Below are 22,547 nucleotides of genomic sequence, written 5' to 3'. Positions count from 1 at the left end.
GGACTTAAATGAACCAATAACACGAATACATATAAATAAATACACACGCACACGCATACGCACGCACATAACGCAATCAAAAAAAAAAAAAAAACGTAATTTATATTTACCAACTTCCTGTTTTCATCTTTCTTTCTCTCTCTCACACACACACACAAACTATTTGTCTATTTTTTTTATTTAAAATTTTTATAAATAAAAGAGAGCTCACATACCTCTAATTACAATTTTCGCAATAATAATAATAATAATAATAATAATTACATTTTCTTTGTTACAATTTTAAAACGAGTCCATCTATCCGTGAGGATTTTACAAAAAAAACGTTATTACCCTAAAAATAAATTTTTTTCTCTCTCGTTTCGAATTACATAGGGAAAATCATCATTATCATCATCATCATCATCATTATCATTTTAAGACTAGAAAAAAAAAAAATCCGTTGTCTTATCATCAAATGATTCGTTCCTTTATAAAAAAAATAATTTTAGTTGTAAATCGTTAATTGATTATATTTAAGGTAAAGTAAGTTAATCGAAAAAAAAAAATTAAATTTTGACCTTTTGAACTTTGTCCCCGAACGAATGGAAAATTTATAATAATTTTATATAGCGCCATAATTTTTTATTTTTATTTTAAAAAGCATAATAAATAAATAATTATGATACATTGTCTGACTTTTTTATTTTGCATATTATAATTTTTATTAAGAGACAGTTATTTATTATTATTATCATTATTATTATTATTATTAATAATAATTATATATATATACCGTAACCGTATATAATTATAATGAATGAAAAAAAAAAAAAACCGTAACAGTATTCATAGTCATTAACGCGCAATTCTATTACGTATACTCAAGTTGTTAATTTTTTATTCTTTTCATGCGTTTTTTTTTCTTTTTTTTTTTTTTTTTGAAAAATATTCACTTCCGGTGATAATTATTTCGGTAAAATAAAATTGAAATTTTTTTTTTTTGCACGGGAATAATGAGAGAGAGAGAGAGAGAGAGAGAAGAAGAAGAGAGAGAGATTATTAAAACAAATCTCACGTGTCTTTATGATAATAACAACAATAACAATTTCGATTGATTTCTTTTTTTAACGGTTTTTTTAATAAAAATTATTAATTTTTTTTGAGTAGCGGGGGGAAGAGGGAGTAGAAGAAATAGTAGGGAAAGGGAGGGAAATCAAAATTCAGTCTATTACTCGATGTAGCCAAAAAAAAAATCAGCTTTATTGCATTTTTTCTAAATAAAAACGTTTTCGTATTGTTTAAAATAAATTAAATAAAAATAATAATACAAAAAAAAAGGTTAAAGGTCAAATGGACATAATATTTTCATAATTAATAAAATTAATTAATTAAATAAAAATGGTAGAAAATGAAAAAAACGTTTTTAATAAAATTTAACGGTTGTTATTATAAAATTCAAGAAAAAAAATTTTTTTTTTTTTTTACAAATTTTTCTTGCTTTTATTATTAATAATTGCTATTATTATTATTATTATTATTATTATTATTATTATTATTATTATTATTATTATTATTATTATTATTAATATTATTATTAATATTATTATTATTCTTAATATTATTATTTTTGCAGTTTCGAATAATTTTTTTCAATTAGGTAATTTACACATTTGCCGTTCTAAAAACCTTCTGCCCCAGTTTTTAATTTTTAATTTTTTTTTATCTTTTGATTTATATAAAAAAAAAAAAAATTAAATCGTTTCATCATTATCATTATTATTATCATTATTATTATTAAAAATTATTATAATTAAATGACAAAAATTATTACTCTCTGCGTAACAGTAAGTAATTTAAAAAAAAAAACAAGAGATTTCTAATTGTTTTTATACGAATGTCACTCACTAAAATAAAAAACGTGTCACGAGAATGAATAATTAAAATTTTGGTTTCTTTTTTTTTCTGTGAGGGGAAGGGAGGGGAGGGGGTAAAGAGACGTTTAAGTGTAATTACGCCTTATCAATCTTATCGGACCGCTTTTTTCATTTTTATCGGACGCTATTTAAAAAAATTATCGTCTGTTATTATTGGCGGTTTACATAATTTGATCCGATTTGTTTTTTTTTAAATAAATTATTATTACTCAAAGTGGGGGGGAGAGTGGTGGGGGTAAAAAAAAAGTAGAAAATTGAAAACCGCCAAAAAATTTTTTATTTTATTTTATTTTATTTTATTACGTAATAAAGAGTAATTCATCAAAATATAATTGGACGAAAAAAAAAAAAGAAAAAAAAAGTTGCTACTTTAATTCTATTACTATTATTATTATTACTATTATTATTATTATTATTATTATTATTTTTCGGTGGATATTAAGTCATCGTCGTTTAATATGTAATAAAGTTAATAATGATGATTAAACGCGCGCGAGTTACGCGCGGTTTTTTTTCTTTTCTCTCTGTAAATTGTAGTGTAAATTTCAACGGGTATTATCAAATACACGAGTACGTAAATGTTTAAATTTTTTTTTTCGTTATCAAACAAAAACAAAAATAAAAATATATATAGGATGAGAAAATTATTAAAACGTGGAACTAGAATAATAATAGATGTAACGAATTGATAAAAAAACGTGAATTTTTATCTCTTTAGGTTTACAATAAAAAACAAAAAAAAATCGAGTGTTTATAATAATAATAATAACAAAAGGAAACTTTTTTTCGAAAAACAAAAAACAAAAACAACAACAATCACGTGACCCATTATCTAGTGTCACGGTTTGACATATTCCAAAAAAAAGGGAAATTTGTATTATTAGAAAAAGGAAAAAGTTGAAGTTGTTTTGTTAAATTGTTTACTTCGATCGTACCTGAAACTCATTAGTAGTCCACCATTTTTACTTTTTTTCCCATAATTCTTTTCGTTTTCGTTGTTTTTAATATAAACTTATATAACGAATACAATTATTATTATTATTATTATTATACGTTACATTTTCCTACCGCCATTTTTAAAACAACAAAAACAAAAACAACAACAATGGCGTCTGACTTCTCAATAACGGTAACAATGATGACGATTTAAATATACGTTACTTTCAACATTTTGTAGAAAAATTTTTCATCGGTAATAAATTTTCTTTTTCAACGGTAAACAATCGGTTAATGATGATAATTATGATAATGATAATAATGATTCTCACGATTTTGTGTTTTTTTTGTTTTTTATTTCGTATACATAATAATTTTTGACTTTTTTATTTTTTTTTCGGTAAAATCTCATTCATCCTTAAACAAATTTTATTACGTATCAAAAGTAATTAACGGTTATTTATTAATTCGCGAAAAAAAAGTAATAAATAAGTAATAATAATTTTTATTAATGTTATTTAATATCCGACCAAAGAAAAAAAAAACCTGGAGTGACGTCATGAATTTATTCAGTTAATTCAATTAATTGAATTACAAATCGCGTCTTTTTTTTTCTTTCTGCTATTTTTTTTATAGCTCTATATAGTCTTTAAAAAAAATAAGACCTTTCGTACAAAATTAAAAAAAAAGAAAAAAAACGGGGGAAGGTGAGGGGTAGAGAGGGGAGGAGAAGAGGGCGGGAAGAGGAAAGAAAGAAATTTTTAAATTTTTTCGGCGGAAACGTTTTTTTTTTATGTAATTTAATGTTTGACAAATATGGAGCGAAAAATTTTTAATTTGTTTATAGCAAAAAAAAGAAAAAACAAAGTTTGAAAGTTATTATTATTATCAGTGTTATCATTATTATAATTATTACTAAAAAAGTAATTTTCGTTTAAATTTCACTCCTCCCGCAAAAAAAAAAAATGGAAAAATTACTCCCTGTCAAAAAATATAACAACTAAATGAATTTTCATAAATTTTTTTTAGTCAAACGATTATTATTATTATTAACCAACTATAATTTTAACTATAGCCATAACTATAACTACAACTATAACTGAAAATTTGCTTTTTAAGAAAAAAAAATAAACAGGAAATTCATAATTACGTTTTTTTAAAAAAAAAAAAAATTTTTTTTACTTTAATTATTTGTAATAATTTATTACCTACATCCAAAAAAAATTATTATTTTTTCTTTCTTGTGATTTTTAAAAACTGTATATAACAAACACGTCTGTACAGACAAACGCGTGGTTGTTGAATAACAGATAAGCAAAAAAAAGAAAAACTCAAACAAACGGAAATAAGAAAAATTTTCTATACGAAAAATTCGAACCGCTCAATTTCTTTTTTATTTATTTATATTTACGCGCGTAGCCGAAAATTATTAAAAGTGACGTATTAAAACCCTATCATTATTATTATCATTATCATCATTATTATTATCATTATCATTATCATCATTATTATTATTATTAAGGTTACGTAAAATAAACGCGATGCGTACCAAATTTATAATAAATTTTTTTTAATCGATTTCGATTATGGGATTTTTTTCGATTACGTTAAAGCTACCGAATGGAAAGTGTCCGCGTGGGTGTGGGTGTCCGCGTGCGTTTTTAACGTTGCGCAATACGTAAAAAAAGTCACAGATTCACACGCACACACAAACAGTTTCGGTTTAGGTTAAGGTCGAATAAATATATATAAATATAAACCGTACCTGGTATTTTAAAATCGATAAATTTTCCATTTTGTACAATCGATGAGGGCCCTTTTCACCCTTAAATGCCAAAGAGAAAACCTAAAAAAAAGAAAAAAAAATCAATGAAATTTTTCATACGTCATTCAGTATCATTATTATTAGGATTTCGATTTTTTTTTTATTTTCAATCGAAGAGTTTAACGAAAGGAAAAGTTAAAGCTAAAGGGAAATTTTTTAAAAATAAAATTTCTCCTCCGCTTTTTCCAAAATGTTTTCGGGGAATGTGAATTTTTTTTTTTTTTGGGGAGGGGTGGAGAAATAAGTAGAAGAAAATAAGAAAAAACTTTGAATTTTTTTTTACGTTGGCAAAACTGACTGTATATATATTTCTTTCTTTTTTTTATTTTGACATATTTGACGAAGGAAAATAAAAGAAAATTTTTTTTCGTCGCCATTTTGTTTTTTATTCGTTTTAGACTTTTTTGGCGATACTTTTCTTTTTTTTTTCTTCTAGAATTTTCCAAAATTAACTTTTTTTTATTATTATTATTTTGGTCGTTTTTTAAATAGCAAAAGTTTTTTAATTTAAAAAAAAAAAATTTTATGAAAACCTTGGAAAATTTTTTTTTATTTTATAAACACGTAAGAAAAAAATTTTTTTTTAAGTTTTCGCGGGTTTTTTTTTTTTTGAATTTATTTTTCAACGACAAATTTTTTATGACGAACGTGACGAACGTGACGAACGTGAAGAATAAAAACAAAAAAAAAACCTAAAAAATGTCGTAAAACGGGGAAAAACCGGAAGGGAAAAAATTCGTTAAAAAAAAACCAAACGGTTAAAAATAATCACAAAACGGAAATGAACTTTTCCCCCCGAAAAAAAAAATCACTCACGAAAAGGCAAATGTAATAATAATAATAAGTAAATAAAAGTAAAAAAAAAAAAAAAAAAAAGATGTTCAATTAAATTTTTATCCTTGAATTTTTTTTTTTTTTTCGACGAGTGGTTGTTGTTTGTTGTTTGTTGTTGTTGTAACTTTAAATAAAAAATTTTTTTTTTTTATTCGTGATTTCCCACAGTTGAATCTGAGTCACGGATTTATCAAATTGTTTTTCTCCATCTTTCTCTTTCCTTTTTTTTTTTTTAACTTTCTGACCTTCTTGTCGTTTTTTTTTTTTTATTTCTTCTTCTTCTTCTCCTTCTCCTTCTTTTTAAATATTATTATTATTACTAACAAAAACTTTATTTTTTATTTATTTATGACGTAAAAATTTATTTATTTATTTTTTTCTTTTCGTTTCAGAATCCTTAATAAGTGTCATCAATGATGATGGGAGACATAAGTCTCTTCATCGCAGTTATCGGTAAGTTATCAATTCTTTTATCACTTATAATAATAATAATAATAATAATAATAATAATAATAATAATAATTGCAACGTTTTTTTTTTCAACGAGAAAACCTCGAACCCCCTTCGTTTATAATTTCTATTTTATATAGTTTGCAAAAACGAAAATGTCAGAATAATTAGATGTGTAATTGATGAGAAAAAGAGAGAGAGAGAGGTAGAAAGAGAGAGATATAAAATTATTTTATAGCAATTTATAGCAGTGATAATTAAATTCGTAATAAAACATTTTTTTTTTTCAAGTTCGACTAGTTTTTTACTATTGAAAGTAGTAGTAGTGGTAGTAGAAGGATGTTTATTTCCGGTATAATAATTTTTTTTTTTTTTTAACTCCCTCTATAAAACTTATTCGAATTATTATTATTATTATCATTGAATAATTTGATTGATTAATTCATGTGTGACGGAGAGAGAGAAAAAGAGAGAGAGAAGAGGATAAAAACGAAACGTAAAATTTTTTATTGCAAAAAAAAAAAAAAGAAAATTTTTTTTTTTTTTTAATTGTCGGACATGCCGCGGCTTCTTTACATCAATTCAATATGGCTGACATTTTTTTTTATAGGTTTCGTATACCTTGTGACCTAGGTATCTTAATGTCCCGTTTACACCATCTCTCACCGCTTCGAAAATTAAAATTTTACATAATAAAAAAAAAATTTTCTATCCGGGTCAGACATGACAACCGCCAAAAAAATTTTTTTTTTTTTTAAATGTCTCTTTGTTATTTAAAACAAACTATTATTCATGATCTTTTGACGCGATCTCATCGATTTCAAACGAGATTTTTCACTTTGAAAAAAAATCATTTCCGGTTTCTTTATTAATATCACATATTAACATAAATCATTACAAACAAATCCATTGTGGTGATAATAAAAAAAAAAAAAGAAGAACAGGAAATTCCGGAAAAGTTACGAAATTTTTGAGTTTTATAACAAACATTATGACATACTACGTCATATGTTATGACGATGATAATAATAATAATAATGATGATGTGAAAAAAAACAATGAAAAGATCTCACTCGCTATACCTTAATTATATTCATATTGTTTTTTTTTTTGGAAAAATTTAAATTTTTTCTTTGTTTTCTATACTTTCGAATGGTTTTTAAATTTTTTTTTTGTTCTTTTTAAAAAATAAAAATGGCGGACGCACGCATTCACGCACGCACTCACGCGCTCACGTACAGAAGCTCGTATTATAAATAATTGAGTTTACTCGCGAGTAAGGAAATGTAAAAAAAATAATATTATTATTATTTATTTTAAATGATATTTGATTGAATCGCGTTATGGGAAAAAAATAAGAGAAAGAGACAGGGAGAGGAAGAGAGAGAGAGAGAGAGAGAGAGAGAGAGAGAGAGAGAGAGAGACGAAAACAAAAAATTTATTTTAATACGTTAAAAAAACTAAAATTATATTCAAATCCATTGAATAATTTTCTTTCTTTTACTTTTTTTTTTTTATTTCCTTATTCGCGAAGTTTTTTTTATTTTCGCTTTCTGTCAGATGCGTTTACTTTAACGACAGCAAAAGAAAAAAAAATTTTCTTTTTACATTATTTTATTTTCCGTCTTTCTCTTGTTATTTTATCAAATTCTTTTTTAAAAAAAAGAAAAGAAAAATCAATGTTTAACTTGTATAAATATTTTTTTTCTCTCTCCCAACAATTTTATTTATTTAAAAAAAAACTATAATTTAAAATTATAGCGCTATATAAATAATAATAATAATATGCATTATTATTGTGTAAAATATTAATAAATAAAATTTGAAACGTGAGTTTTTTTTTTTTTTAAACACAAAAACATAATTATTATTATTTATTATTAATTTTTGTTTATTAAATAAAAATTTTAAATAATTTTCAGTAATGTGCGTGCGTGTGCGTGCGTGTGCGTGCGTCACATAAAAGATCCATTATATTCCATCATCAAAAATCTTTCATTCGGTATGAAAAAATAATAATAATAAAATTTATAGCGCATAAAAAAAAAAAAAAATTTTCTCAACAAAAGATTTTTTATTAATACCGGAACGAAAGTTAAAGAATAAACTTTATTACTATAAAAATATAGTTTGTTAGTTATAGTCTATAAATTTTTTTTTTCGTTTTTTGATGTTTACAATGAATGTTACCCTTATGGAAAAAAAAATGGCGTGGTAAAAAACAAAAAAAATTTTTTTTTTAATTTTCCACTTTCTGAAAATGTTACCAACCCCCCCGAAAAAAAATTCCCTGGAAAAAATGATCGTAAATCACGAAAACGTTTTTCCAAAAAAAAAAAAAAAAAAACGTTCCAAAAGATTTTCCGCAAACCTTATTAAAAAAAATTTTTTTTACACTCGGATATTATTTATTAATTAATAACGACAAATCAATAAATAATTTTTTTTTCTCATTCGATAATAATAATAATAATTATTTATTTATTTTTTTTAGGTGCGATTCTAGTCAGCTTTTGCTCAACAAACTCATTGGTAAGTTAAATTATTATCATCATTATTAAATAAGTAAACTTATTAAAATTACATAGGTTAAATATTTTATTTTTAAAATCCAACGATTTTATTTATTAATAAATTATTAATGATAATAATAATAATAATAACTTTCACTAACGCCCAATATTATCACGACTCTTTGTTTATTATTAACATTAAATTAATATCAAATTTAATACAAAAACAAACAAACAAACAAACGAAACAAATCTAACCTGCTTGTTTTTTTTTCCACCTTCCACGCATTTCGTTTTCATTATTATTATTATCATCATCATTATTATTATTATTATTACGAGTTTTCAAATTTTAAATAAATTAAAAACTTTTTTCTTTTTTTCTTTTACCGATAATTTAAGGAACCGTAAAAACAAAACAAAAAAACCCCGACTCATCATTTATAATTTTGTCGTCACAAACAACATCACACCACCACCACCACCGCCGTCGCCGCCATGTTGAATTTAAAACCACGATCGCACACAGCCTTCTTTAATTGACTTTAAATTAATCATTTCCTTATGCGTTTTTTTTTTTTTTTTTAAGTATCGATTTCCTCGGATGAAAATTTTTTTTGTTTTGTTACCAAATCAAGCGGATAAGTTAGTTAACGTTACATAAAATGATGACCTTTGTTCGTTCGTTTTCTACTGCCACGTTTTTTTTTTTTTTAATACTTTATACGTAGATGCTTCCGTAAATAAATTTTTTTTTAATCTTGCCCTTTATACCACTCGCTTGACACGTGTTTTTTTTTCTTTTTAAATTTATCAAAAATTAATATTATTATTATTAGTATTATTATTACATTTAATTACGGAACTTTAACGTTTGTTTATTACAAATAACTTACCCGTAATTAATATCAATTACTTGTAGTAATAATAATAAGAATAATTACTCATCAGTTTCACATTTTAAGTTTTTTATTTTTTTTTGAATTTCCACACGGTTATGACGTTTATAAATAATTACGTCACGTTTTTAAAAATTTGTCTTCTGTCTTACGTTTTTTATTTTTTATTTTTTTCGGATACGAATCTTTTTAAATTTAGCAATAACGCATTTAAAATAATAATAATAATAATAGTAAAACTCAGACAAGTAGATTTGAAATTTTATCGTGTATGTATTGAAGTGAAAATAATAAAAATAATGGTACCCATTTTTTTTTTTTTTAAATTAAAACGAATTCTATAAATTTTTTCGTTCGATTATCATCATCATCATCATCATTATTATTATTATTAATAAAATTCGAATAAAATGTTTGGAAGTCGAAAAAAAGTCCTTGATACGATTTTTAAATTCATTTCCTCTTTTTTTTTTTTTTTTTGAATATTCGATTGACCCGAATTTAAGGGAAAAATATAAAAAAACTATATTACGTAATAATATACATATGTATAAATAGATTTTTTAACGATAAAAAAAAAGAAAAAAAATTAAATAAATAAATAAAATTACGAGTAATAATTAAATTTTTTTAAATAAAAATATGGAAAAAAAAATTTTTTTGGCGTCGGTGAAAGTTTTTTTTTTTTTTTTAACATTGAGTTCTTGTTGTTGTTGCTTGTTTGTTAATTTGTTTGTTTTATTAAATTTCATAAAATAAAAAAAAAATTTTTTTAAACGAATTTTTCATATTTACAGTCAAAAATTAATTGATTATTAATCGAATTTTTTTTTATTACTAATTTGCTACCGTTAAATGAAATACATAAGTCACAGAGTAATAAACAAGGACAAAAAATATTTTCACTTATTTTTACCACTGGTAATTTTTTTTTCTTTTTTTTTCGTACGTAAATACCCGCAAAAACATTTAAATATTTTCACTCAACAAACACACAAAATGATTTTAAATCTCTATAATTATTTTTATTATCATTATTATTATTACCGTCCAATTTTTTTTTTTTTTTTCATTTTCACCATCCGCAAAATTCCTTTTTTTTTTGCTACCATAAAATACATGGAGAAATGCAAAGTTATAAAATTCTAAACATTCCGTTAATATTATTATTATTATTACTATTTGATAAAATAAAATTTTTAATTATTACTCTGTGAAAATTTCGTATTATTATTATTGTTAATAATATACATAAAATCAAAAATGTAATTTAATATTAAATAATAATAATAATAATTTATTATAGTTACAAACACCACCACCACCATCGCCATTTTTACACTTAATTACTTTTTTATCAACAGTAATAATTAAACGAAAAAACCGGTTTCGGGCATTTTATCACTCCCGTTATCAATTTGTGTATTTTTTTAATTTATTACCACAGTAATAATTTATTATAATTATAAATTGACAAATGATTTTTTAAATTCCCCATTGTTTCCTTCATTTAAAAAAAAAACAGGAGTAATAAATTTTAAAAACAAACATAATTTATTAATAAATTATTACGTAATAATTTCTTTTTTTTTAAATGACATCATTTGAACTTTTGACATTTTTTTTCATTTTTGTATTTGTCATCGTAATTTTTTTTTTTTCTCTTTCGAAGGTTTTTGTTTTTTTTTTTTTCTTCCTTACGATTTCTTACGGTAATAAATAATATTAATGATAATAACAATAATAATAAATAAATAAATTTATGTATGAGTGTGAGTTTTTAAATAAATACATAATCGAAAACGTTTTTTTTTTTGGTAAGAAAACGTTATTAACAAAAATTAAGAAGAAGAAGAAAAAGCTAAAAAAAAAAATTAAGGACATTAAAAAAGTAATAATAATAATAATAATAATAATATTAATGATAATAAATTTTAGGCAACATCCGTGTCATCACCTACTTTTATCTGTAAATAGATAAAAAAAAAAAATTATGTAGATAATTAAAAAATAATTTTTATTAACAAACGTATAAAAAACTATACATATATATATTTTTTTTGCAATAAAAACGTAACTTGATATTATTATTATTATTATTATTATTATTATTATTATTATTATTATTATATAATAATAATAATTACATAAAATTTTATTTTTTTTACTTATTTATTTATGCAATTCAACCGTGTAAGTATCGATATGTTTATTATTAAATGCGAATAATGTGTCTGCCGTTTGTTTGTTCGTTCGTTTGTTTGTTTGTTACCCGTCTCGTTTGAATTTTTGAATTTTTTTTTAAAATGATTTTTGCGCGGGAAAAAAAAAATTTGAAACGTAATCAAAAAATTTTCAACGGGTAGAAAATTGGATTAATTTTACGGTTTTGTAATTTTTATGATTTTTACCTTTCCCTCCCTCATCCTCACCCTTACCCCCCAACTCCCTCCGTTTTTACAAAAAAAAAAAAAATTACGTAAACTATATATACATATACGTAAAAAAAAACCGTTATTTTAGTATTAAAAATAATAATAATAATTTTTTTTTACGAAACAAAAAATTTTGGAGCGAAAAAAACGATTTTAAACTTATCGATAAGACAAAAAAAAAAAAATTGTGTGCTTTTTTTTTATCCTTTTTCCCCACACTTAAAAAAAAATTTCTCAAAATTATTCGAGTAATAATAATAATAATGATTTACGAAATTCATGAGTGTAATTATTCGGTTATGAAAAAAAAAATTATTTAATAATAATTTATTTTATTTTGATTTGTTTTCATAACTATTTTTTTAGTTAAATAAATTATGAAAACCGCGTGATGACGATGACGAAGTAAAACGAAACAAATAAATAAATAAATAAATTACTTTTCTTTTTTTTTCTTTTTCGGGAGGGGGGAGAACCATTCATAAAATTTTTTTTTTTTTATGAAAAAAGTTTTTAGTTTTTAATCTTTAATTTATATTATTCCATTAATACGATGCATCATCATTTTCAATTTACATCAAAATTTATTTTGAAACGAATTAAGAAGAAAAGAGTAATAAAAATTATTCAATGGTAAAGTAATAAAAATTTTCCCTTCTCTCCCTCCCCATTTCCTCCACTTTGAGAAAATCCGTCTTTATTTAATTTTTTTTCAATAAATTTTTTTTTTTTTGTCGTATATAAAATACATCCAGATTAACTTGACCTCTCATCTTGTTTTACCTTGACAGAAGTTAACATTTGACATAATAACTTGAAAGTGCATCATCGTGTTGTTGTTGTTTATTTTTTAAACATAATTATGTTTCTCATAATAAAAAAAAATACCTGTGTGCGTGCGTGCGTGCGTGCGTGTGTTTATACGCACTCACACGGTAGGTAATAAATTAATTTCCTTGAAAGGTAAAAAAAAAAAAAAAAACTTACGGTAATTTTAAGTTTAAACAAAAATTTCAATTACCATATTTAACTTATTTGAAATTTTGTTTGAACGTTTATTTTTTTAACACTTAAAAATAAATAATCATTTTTTTATCATAAAAATTTTTTACCGTTTCCGTCATTCATAACTTTTTAAAATTTTATTAATTATTTACCTTTTTTACGCTTTTATCACTCATTATTATTATTATTATTAAATCTTTCATGTGGTTAAAATCAACTCTACGCGAAATTTCTTTTTCGAACGAGTATAAACCAAAAAAATTTTTTTTTTCTACTACTTTCGCATTATGCGGTGACACAATCGTTTAAAAAAATCCGACATGAATTGATAAGAAAAAGGGAAAATTCATAACACGTGGAAATCCATGCGAAAATCGTCATAACAATGATAATAATATAAACAAACAATAAAATTACGGTATTAACCGCGTCGCTTCTTCGCGTTATTTTGTTTCGAAATTTTGACCCTTATCACTTCCAAAATTATTATTATTATCATGATCATTATTATTATAAATTATTATTTAATGGTTTTTGTGTGTGCGTGTGCGTGTGCGAGTGAAAATTGATGATTTGCAAATTTTCATTAAGAATTTTTTTTCATTATTATTAGTTATTATTATCAATGTAATAAATTTTCTTTTTTTAAAAAAAAAAAAAAAAAAAAGCGCAAAAAATGGGAATTTAAAACAAAAAAATTCTTATGAAGTTGTAATAATAATAATAATAATAATAATAATAATAATAATAATAATAATAGTAATAGTAATAATAATAAATAATTAGCCGGATTTTTATTTATTATTAGTTTTACATAATTTACTTTTTTTTTCTATGTTTCACGCATAAAGTTAAAAAAAAATTACTAGGATAAAAGTAAATAATAATAATTATTATTATTATTTTATTACGTAATATTATATTAGGAAGGTATTCTCGTTAATGTATGAAAAGCTAATTTAAAAAAAAAAAATTACTTATTGATATTATTATTATTACTAGTAATATTAGTTTCCTTTTTATAAATATTAACTTAATTATTTAATGCGTTTGAAATAAGGGGATTTTGGAAAAGGGGGAAAGGGGGAGGGAGGGAAATTACATAATAAATATATTTGTTTAATAAAGAGGTAATAAAATTTAATGAAATGATTATTACAAAGTCGAATTCAATTATTATCCGAAATAAATAATAATAATAAAAAAAAATTTTTTTTTGTGTTACGCAGAGCTTCGCAGGAAGTGTTAACGATGAGCAGAAGACAGTAAGAATGGCTTCGGATTCTCTAGTCGTGAAATCATATAAAGAAGAAATTGACACGACGGCGACGACGACAGTTTCATCGACGGTTAAAGAACGTAAAATAGAAGAATATGCTGTTTATCAAGGGGTCATGGGAAGGCCGGGAATCGATTTTCCGGTTTACACACACATTCCACACACAAGTTTCAGTTGTAGAAATGTTAAAAAATCCGGTTATTACGCGGATTTAGAAACGGATTGTCAGGTACGAATTAAGACGATAAAGGTTGAGTAAGTAAACGTTTTGTTTCGCTGTTTAACAGAATAAAAATTTTGTTTTTGATTTTAGGTATTTCATATTTGCGACAGAAATCGAAAAGTTTCTTTTCTTTGTCCGAATGGAACAATATTTAGACAATCTCATTTGATTTGCGATTGGTGGTTTCGTGTCGATTGTGGTAAATCTGTTGAACTCTACGACGAATCCGCCGAACAGTTAGAAGCTGATCAAAAAGTATACAAAGCGAAAGCTGACGAGAGAGAAAGAAGAAGAAAATTGAGTAAAGCTTATGCTGCTGGTACGAGCGATCAATCGGAGGAAACTCAAAGAGCTAAATCTCAATTGTTGAATCGTGAAAATTTTTCACGTCGAGAACATAATTCACGTGGAAATGGAAGAAAATCCGAAAGACATTTCAACAGGCCTTCCGATGCTTTAATAAATTTCAATAGGAATAAACAAAATGTGCAAACAACAAACGGTAATAATTTGAGAGTGAAGACAAACAACGAAGGTGAACAAGGATCGTTAATTGGTAATTCTCCTGATGTCGCTCAAAAAATCAATCAGCAAAATCACAACAATATAGGATTGGAAAATTTTCACGAAGCTGAATCTGGAAGCCTTGTTGAAAATCTATCCAATCACAGTAGAAATCTTGCAAAAGCAGCCAGTGGTGAAAGAGTTAAAAATGAAGGTAATAACAAAAGATTTTCAAAAAAAATCAAAATAATTGCCAGAGGTAGAAATGGTAGTCTATCAGCCGTCGAAGAAAAAGTTGAAGAAGTACAAAAGACATCACATACGGATAAATCGCAAGAAAGCAATGAAAGAAATCAAAATTCTAATGTTGGTATTACTGGTGCATATTCTTCTGCTGAAAAAATAACCGCGGTGGAAACATCAAATGATGGAAAAGATTATAAAAATCAATATGACAATGGACAATCGGAAAACGCTAGAACTACGTATCCAAACGTAAACGTACAAACGGCGACAAACAACAAAATTGAAATAACAAGTCCCGGATATGATTTCACAAATAAAATTAAAAACCGGAAATTCGTACAATATAATTTTACAAATTATAAAAACGCAGGTGTCAGCAGTGAAACTGGAGGTGGAAATTTTTACAAGGCGAGTACGGTTAGATCAGTGACGAATAATTTCAAATTTAATCAAAATGCTAAACACGGTACTGACGTAAATAAGAGCACATTTTTCGGTTCGAATGAAAACGTAAAAAATTTCGCATCGAATGAAGAACAAGGGTCGACAAATTATTATCATCAACAAAATGGAAATACTGGAAACAAATTTACATACGTGGCCCCAACGACGACGGAAAAATATTCCAACGATAATTTTCAAACTTTAAATGTTGCTTACAATCAACAAAAAGAACACTCCACTGCTGCCCCGACAATTTACGGCACTACGTTACGCCCAAATGAACCCTTGAATAATTTTAATCAACAAAATGATGGAAACATAAAATTTAATTCTAACGAAAAAACGACAAATTCTAATTTTAAAAGTTCATTCTCATCGAATTCGTTTAACAACAATTATCAAAATCAACAACATTTTTGGCAAAAAATCAACAACAACAACAAACAGTTAATAGACATCAAAATGTTGATGTAACAACAAACAGTTTTAAAAATACTCCCGTTTCATCTCAACAAACGGTCAATACAAATGCAGTAAATCAAAATTTTAATCAACAACAACAAAAACTCAGTTTTTCGGAGTAACAAACAGAAGAGTAAGTACAGAATCTCCATACGGTACAACCGGTTTCTCATCTAATCAACCTGTTAAAAATTACAAACAAGAAATTTTATTAAAAGGAGAAAATACGAAAGATGTTGTTGTTAATTCTGGTTACACGGTTACTCCTGAAGTATATCAACCGCCTACGACAAACAATTATTTTTATCAAAATTCAAAATCTGATAATTATCATTATTCGAACGATAAAACATTGGAAAACAATCGACAAAAAAATGGAAATGTAGATTTTAGTGCCACTTACGATTCACAAAAAACAATAATAAATTACAACGATAAAAATTTTAAAAATACCGGAAGTACCATCTTCGGCACAACTTCTTCACCCAATCAACCATCGGTGACAACACAATATCAAACACAAACTTATCAACCGCAATTTCAACAAACGCAACAAAACAAATTAACGACTTTCGGTTCAAGCAGTGCGTTTGTTGAAACTTCATTGCCAGTTACCAACACTCACAATCAAAACGGAAATGAAAGAAATAATAATTTTTTTAGTGCCACGACCGCATCATTCCAGCCTTCGGTCTCAACTCAATATCAAACCGAAAATTTAAAATCACAAAATTTACAACAAAACAATAAACAAACGACGGATTTTTCATCGAGTGGCATTTTAAAAACGACGAATGTTTACAATCAACATCAAACCGGAAACAATAATTTTAATAATTTTAATAATCAACAAAATAACGGTTTTAGTGCCACGACTCCTTCTTCCTACGATCAATCTTTTATAACACAATATCAAACGCAAAATAATAATAATTATCAAAATGAAAAAATTCAACAAAACAGCAACGAAAAAAATAAAAATTTTGGAAATTATTTAAATGAAAATGAGAAAAATTATAAATTTAGTGCCACGACCACACCATCTTATCAACATTCTTCCGTAACAAATTACTTATCGACAGAAAGTTACAATTTACAAAATGGTCAAACTCATTTCACGACGACAAATAATCCAAATCCGACAAATTTTATTCCGAGCACACCAAGTACGCCCCACCAGCAGCTACAACAACAAACGTTTGTCGTAAATAATCAATATAATAATAATCAATTTTCGGAAATAAATACAAATGGAAAAAAACAAACTCCGCCATTTGTTGGAACACCAACGACAGATTTTTATCAACCGACAACTTACACGACCGGAAAATATGATTTGAATACTTACCAACAACAAAATAAACAAAATATATTTAACAATGCGGAAAAGCAAACAAATTTTCCAACGACACAAAATTCAAATCTACCAACTGAAAATACCCCGAAAATTTTCTCTCACGGAATTAATAATAATAATTTTGCTGTAGGCACGACGGAATTTTATAAAAATGATAACGTAAATTTACCAAATAAAATCAATAATGAAAATGTTAAATTCGAAACGGAAATATTTAAAAGTGTTGAAGTTAATTTACAAGGGGATAACGGTGACGTTATTAATAAAACCTTAGGTCACCAAGTCACGGAAAAAAATACACTAGGTTATAATAATAATAATAATAATTTTCCACCCACATCTCCGACAGTAAGCACAGTTTCCTTTAGTCAAAATGGGTTAAACAATGAAGGATACAAAGGATCGACCGTCGATTACAATTCGAAGAATTTCCAATTCACAATAATCAATCACGAAAAAGAAGGACTTAAAACGGCAGAAAGTGGTTCGGCAGCTTCAAAATATTCAAACAATGGAAATAATTATCAATCTTTGTCTTATTTCGGTTCAACTCAAAAACCGCAAGAGTTTTTTGATGAAAAAGGATATCAAGGCTCTGGGGTTAATTATAATTTAAGGGGTGGTAGCGGTCGTGGTAGTAAATCTTATTTCGAAGAAAATAAATTTCATTCACGACAGCAAAATTCCAATATTCCTTCAAATTACAAAACAACAAATGTCGTAACACCTTCTTCTTCTTCTTTTTCTTCTTCTCAAAATTATTTTACCACGACGCCGTCGTTTGACGTTTTGACTGGTTATTCAACTACACCTGTGACACCGGTCAAACAAGATGGTAATCGTGTGACGGCCTCATCACCAACGGAACACACCCATTCAAACGGTCAATCGTGGCAAACGACAACTTTTAAACCGCAATACGAAGGTACGACAACCGGACAAACGTATTTTTCAGAAAACGAAGGTTATTTTACTTTCGTTCCAAAGAACCAATTAATTTACGAAAATGAAAATTCGAATTCTGCTAAAGTTTCGACGGAAACGACAAATGTCGGAGTCGATTTGAGCTTGCAAGAGTTGAATATAAATAAAAATAATTTTCAAAAAACCGGTAAAACCGGTAATAATTACAATGAATTTTATAGAGAAGGTTTAGAAGTTCCTCCATCATCTGGACCAAACGCTATCAGATCTTTTGCTTTATATTTTGCCGATAATACGAATAATCAAGCACCGACAACTTCTTCTCCTTCCATTTACGTGACTCCGTCTGTTTACACAACCGTAAGTTTAAATTCTTTTGATAATAAGAAAAAAGAAGTTTTGAAACAAGTTAACGAACTGGTACAACAAAGTTCTATAAATGTCACCGAAGTGACCGTGGATAGTGACAAACTTCCCAATTCGCTAACCGTTCAAACTCAAGATTCTTATCTTACTCTCTTTTCGAATAACTCCGATAAGAGCACAATCGAATCGTCAACGGTGTCATCAAAATCAGAAGAAGAAAGTACCAACGGTAATTTTGATTTTAAATCAACCAATTACGGTGATTTTACTGAAGAACCAACGGTCATCAATTCGGAATTGGTAAAAAATGATTTAGACGGTTCGCAAACTCGAGGATTGGTCGAACCGGAACCCGTAGAAAACGATGGAAAAGTTGCTCCGGATCTAAGAAAATTAGCTCAAGTATTTACAAAAGCTCTTTCGGCTTATTTAGATGATCCTCAGGGTTTTAGAAAAGTACTAACGGAAGTTCGTCCGACGGAGCCCACGTTTGACTCAAACGAATCCGAATCTAACGAATATTCAACGGCTACTCGAGAGGAAGAAGAAGTTTTGGATTTTTCCGACGTGTCAAACAATTCGTATAAGAAAAAATTATCGACTCCATCGTCTCAAAGAGAGTCCAGCACGGAATTTCTTGCTCAAATATCAAGCCCGACCGTGAGCGATTTTGAAAATTTAATCGCTCCGGTAAATAAAACGAATTGGGCGACGAATATTGAACTTACTGCACCCCTGTTGGAAAGTTTGGACGCATCACAAAGCAATTATTACTCGTTACCAACGTTCACCGGTACTACCAATTCTGTTGCAGAAGAAATAAATCAGTTTATTGATCATGACCAAACTTCATTTACCGGATCTATCGAAGATGATAGTTACTTTCCATCTACTACTACTACTACGGATATATCTTCTCCTCCCAAATACGGTGGATTTCAAAACAATACCGAAAGAACTAAAAAATATTCGCCATATGGATCTGATTTAAAAACTTTTTCACCTTATTCGCCGATTGCAGATAATCAGGTGTCGCCGACTACCCCGAAAGTAGTAAATCTCAAAGAAGGTACGATTCATGACTCCAGCAAAGAAAATTTCACGTCTTTTTTCAGTCACTTCACAAAAAACGAAACTAAAGACGGAGAAATACAATTGGCTAAAGAACTAAACAATTTAGTTTTGCTTCAAAAATTTACCACTCCGAGAGGATCCGGTACCCAGTCAACTTCTACGGCACCTAGATTATCCACATCTCATTTATCTACCCACAATGGTATCGGTAATCGATATGAAGATGTCGTTTTGGGAAACGGTGAAACGATAGAAAGAAATGTTGGAATAAGAATTGGAAAAGAACTTCAAAATTCAGAAACCGGAAATAGCGTAAATATTTTAAAATCTAGCGTAAGTGCTGTAAACGTTGATATTGTGTCATCTCCTAGCACCACGCCAAAAAGCAATGAATATGCAAATACGAGAAACCATATAACATCCGTTAAACCTTCCGGAATTTCCGGTATCACTACCGGTGTGGTTTTGCCAAGTACTCCAAAAGGTTTTCAATACCCGGAAACCATAAGCGATGTACATATTTTAAAATCTAGCTTAAGCAACTTGAACGGAGATGTTTTACCACAATCAAGCACTCCCAAAGGATTTCTCATAACGTATTCATTGAACGAACCACAACCAACAACACAAAACCCCACCATAGTTAATCTCGTAGCTCAGTCAACATCCCTTCCACCGTCCATCAGTAGTTCGTACAACGTAAACTCATTATCGGTATCCGAATCTCATAAAACTCTTAACGACGATCTATCTTCATCCGCGTGGGAAGACAGTTTATACGATAGTTACCAAACAGCACCCGAACCGGATAATTCAGCAACAGAATCTGCCGAAAGAGCTGTAAAATCATTACAAAGAATAACAAAATTACAAGAAACATTAATGTTCAACACGGATAACACAACATTACATCAAAAAGATATGGCTAGAGAAACCGTCGAAACGATGATGGACAATTTAAACTTAACGGCATCCACAACTCACGCACTCATGCACGTCATGGAAGAAGCAGCTAAAAATGAAACCTACAGGAGATTGGTGTTACTTTTAGTTAACGACAAATCCGGAAGAAATAAAACAGCGGAAGAAGCGAGAGTATCTTTGCTCAAAGCACTACTAACACCCGTGATAGTATCTCATAATCAACCAAATCCTTCACTTCCTATTCAAGACACGTCAAAACTTGCAGCGTCCGCAAATGATGACAAAACGATCGACACAAACGTAAGAAGAAGTAAATCCATTCCAAACAGACAAACAAGCGGTCCTTTAATACAAACGACAACTTCACGTTCCTCATCGATAAATAAAAATGCGGAAATACAAGAAAAACAACCACCGAAGACGACGACGACGACGACAACAACAACTTCAACAATTTTACCACCTTCAAAAATTTATAAAAAATCAAAACCGGATATAGGTAATATAGGAGCGTTGAGGAGAGCAATTGATAATTCCAAAACGAAACAAGTCAAAATTAATTCAATAGACGATGCCATTATTAATTCCGATAGCAGAGCCGTAGAACTTTTACGATCATTGTATTCTTTAGCAGCAAGATGGGGTTGAAAAATTTTTTCGACGATAATACAAAAAAAATGAATTCTTATTCTCCCCTTCTCCCCACACTACTTCCTCCCCTCCTTCCTCTTACGTTTTATTAAACCTTATAAAATTATTTTGCGCCAATGAATGTGCCTGAATTTTATGTATTATTTAAGTAATTTAAAATCATTTAGTCATTGGTGAAATTTATTGGAATCCCTATAATTGTGAAAAAAAAAAAATTTTTCAAATTTTCTCACATTATTATTATTATTATTATTATTAATTTAATGACGTCGAAAATATTTTTTTTTTTTTAAGAAAATTTTTTTTCTGGTTCGGAAAACTTTTTTCTTTTTTTTTTGTTCGTTTCGGTGGAAAAGTTTTTTGAATCACAATAAAAAATTTTCTTTTCCTTATACTTTAAACTTATTATTATTATTATTATTATTTTCATTCGCGACGTTATTATTATTTTTATTACGTAATTAATTACTACTCATTTAATTAATTATAAAAAAAAAAAGTTACCGAGTAATTAAAAAAAAAAAAAAAATGAAAATTTTATTTTTCTACATCGCAAAAAAAAAAAATAAACGCGAAGATTTTTATTTTTTTGTGTAATAAACGAATCAGTGCCAAAACTACAATTTTTTTTCCATTTACAATTAATTACAAAAAATTGTAGTTTTTAAATAAATTTTGTCTTCTGCTTTTAACGGAAATGGCTACAACAACAACAACTACAACAACTACTACTTATGCATTTGGCCTTGGGAACAGTTGCAATTTTTTTTTTTTTCTCTTTACCATTTTTGTATAAATATATATATATATTTTAGTAATATTAATAATAATATTATTATTATTGTACGTTGTTGTTTTATATAAGTATAATATATATTAAATATAAAATATATATATTTTTATTATTATTTTTTTTTTTCCTTGAAATTGTTTCCTTTAGTTAAAAATTAAATTTCCAAAAAAAAAAAAATGTCACGTGTCTCGTTTTGAATTTTCTTTTTTTTTTAAATCCACGCGTTAAATTCCATTAAATTAACTTATTATTATTATTATTATTATTATTATTATCGGTTAAATACTTATAAAATTACTTTTTTTTTTTTTTTTAATATGATTAAATAATAATCTGGTTTTTAATTTTTTTTATTTTATTGAACTTCCGAGATGATGAATTTTTTTCTAAACAGCTTTTTACGTATTTAAACATGGTAATAAATTACTTAATTTTTCTTTTTTTTTTTAAAAAAAATCCTCGTTGCGTAATATTAATATAAAAAAAA

General features: G+C 26.6%; 1 protein-coding gene across 1 annotated transcript; it reads left to right on the top strand.

Moving 5' to 3' along the window:
* Window positions 1-14,084: 14,084 nt before the first annotated feature.
* Window positions 14,085-21,264, top strand: Phum_PHUM355660 (uncharacterized protein; the record flags this gene model as incomplete). Its single annotated transcript, XM_002427909.1, has 3 exons — window positions 14,085-14,321; window positions 14,406-15,979; window positions 16,101-21,264. 3 exons carry the CDS (start codon window positions 14,085-14,087, stop codon window positions 21,262-21,264), a joined length of 6,975 nt encoding a protein of 2,324 aa, XP_002427954.1.
* Window positions 21,265-22,547: the final 1,283 nt, after the last annotated feature.

The sequence above is a fragment of the Pediculus humanus genome, genomic scaffold (genome assembly GCF_000006295.1).
Source record: "Pediculus humanus corporis 1103172107770 genomic scaffold, whole genome shotgun sequence".
NCBI lineage: Eukaryota > Metazoa > Arthropoda > Insecta > Psocodea > Pediculidae > Pediculus > Pediculus humanus.
This window is presented reverse-complemented; position numbering and strand designations above follow the sequence as displayed.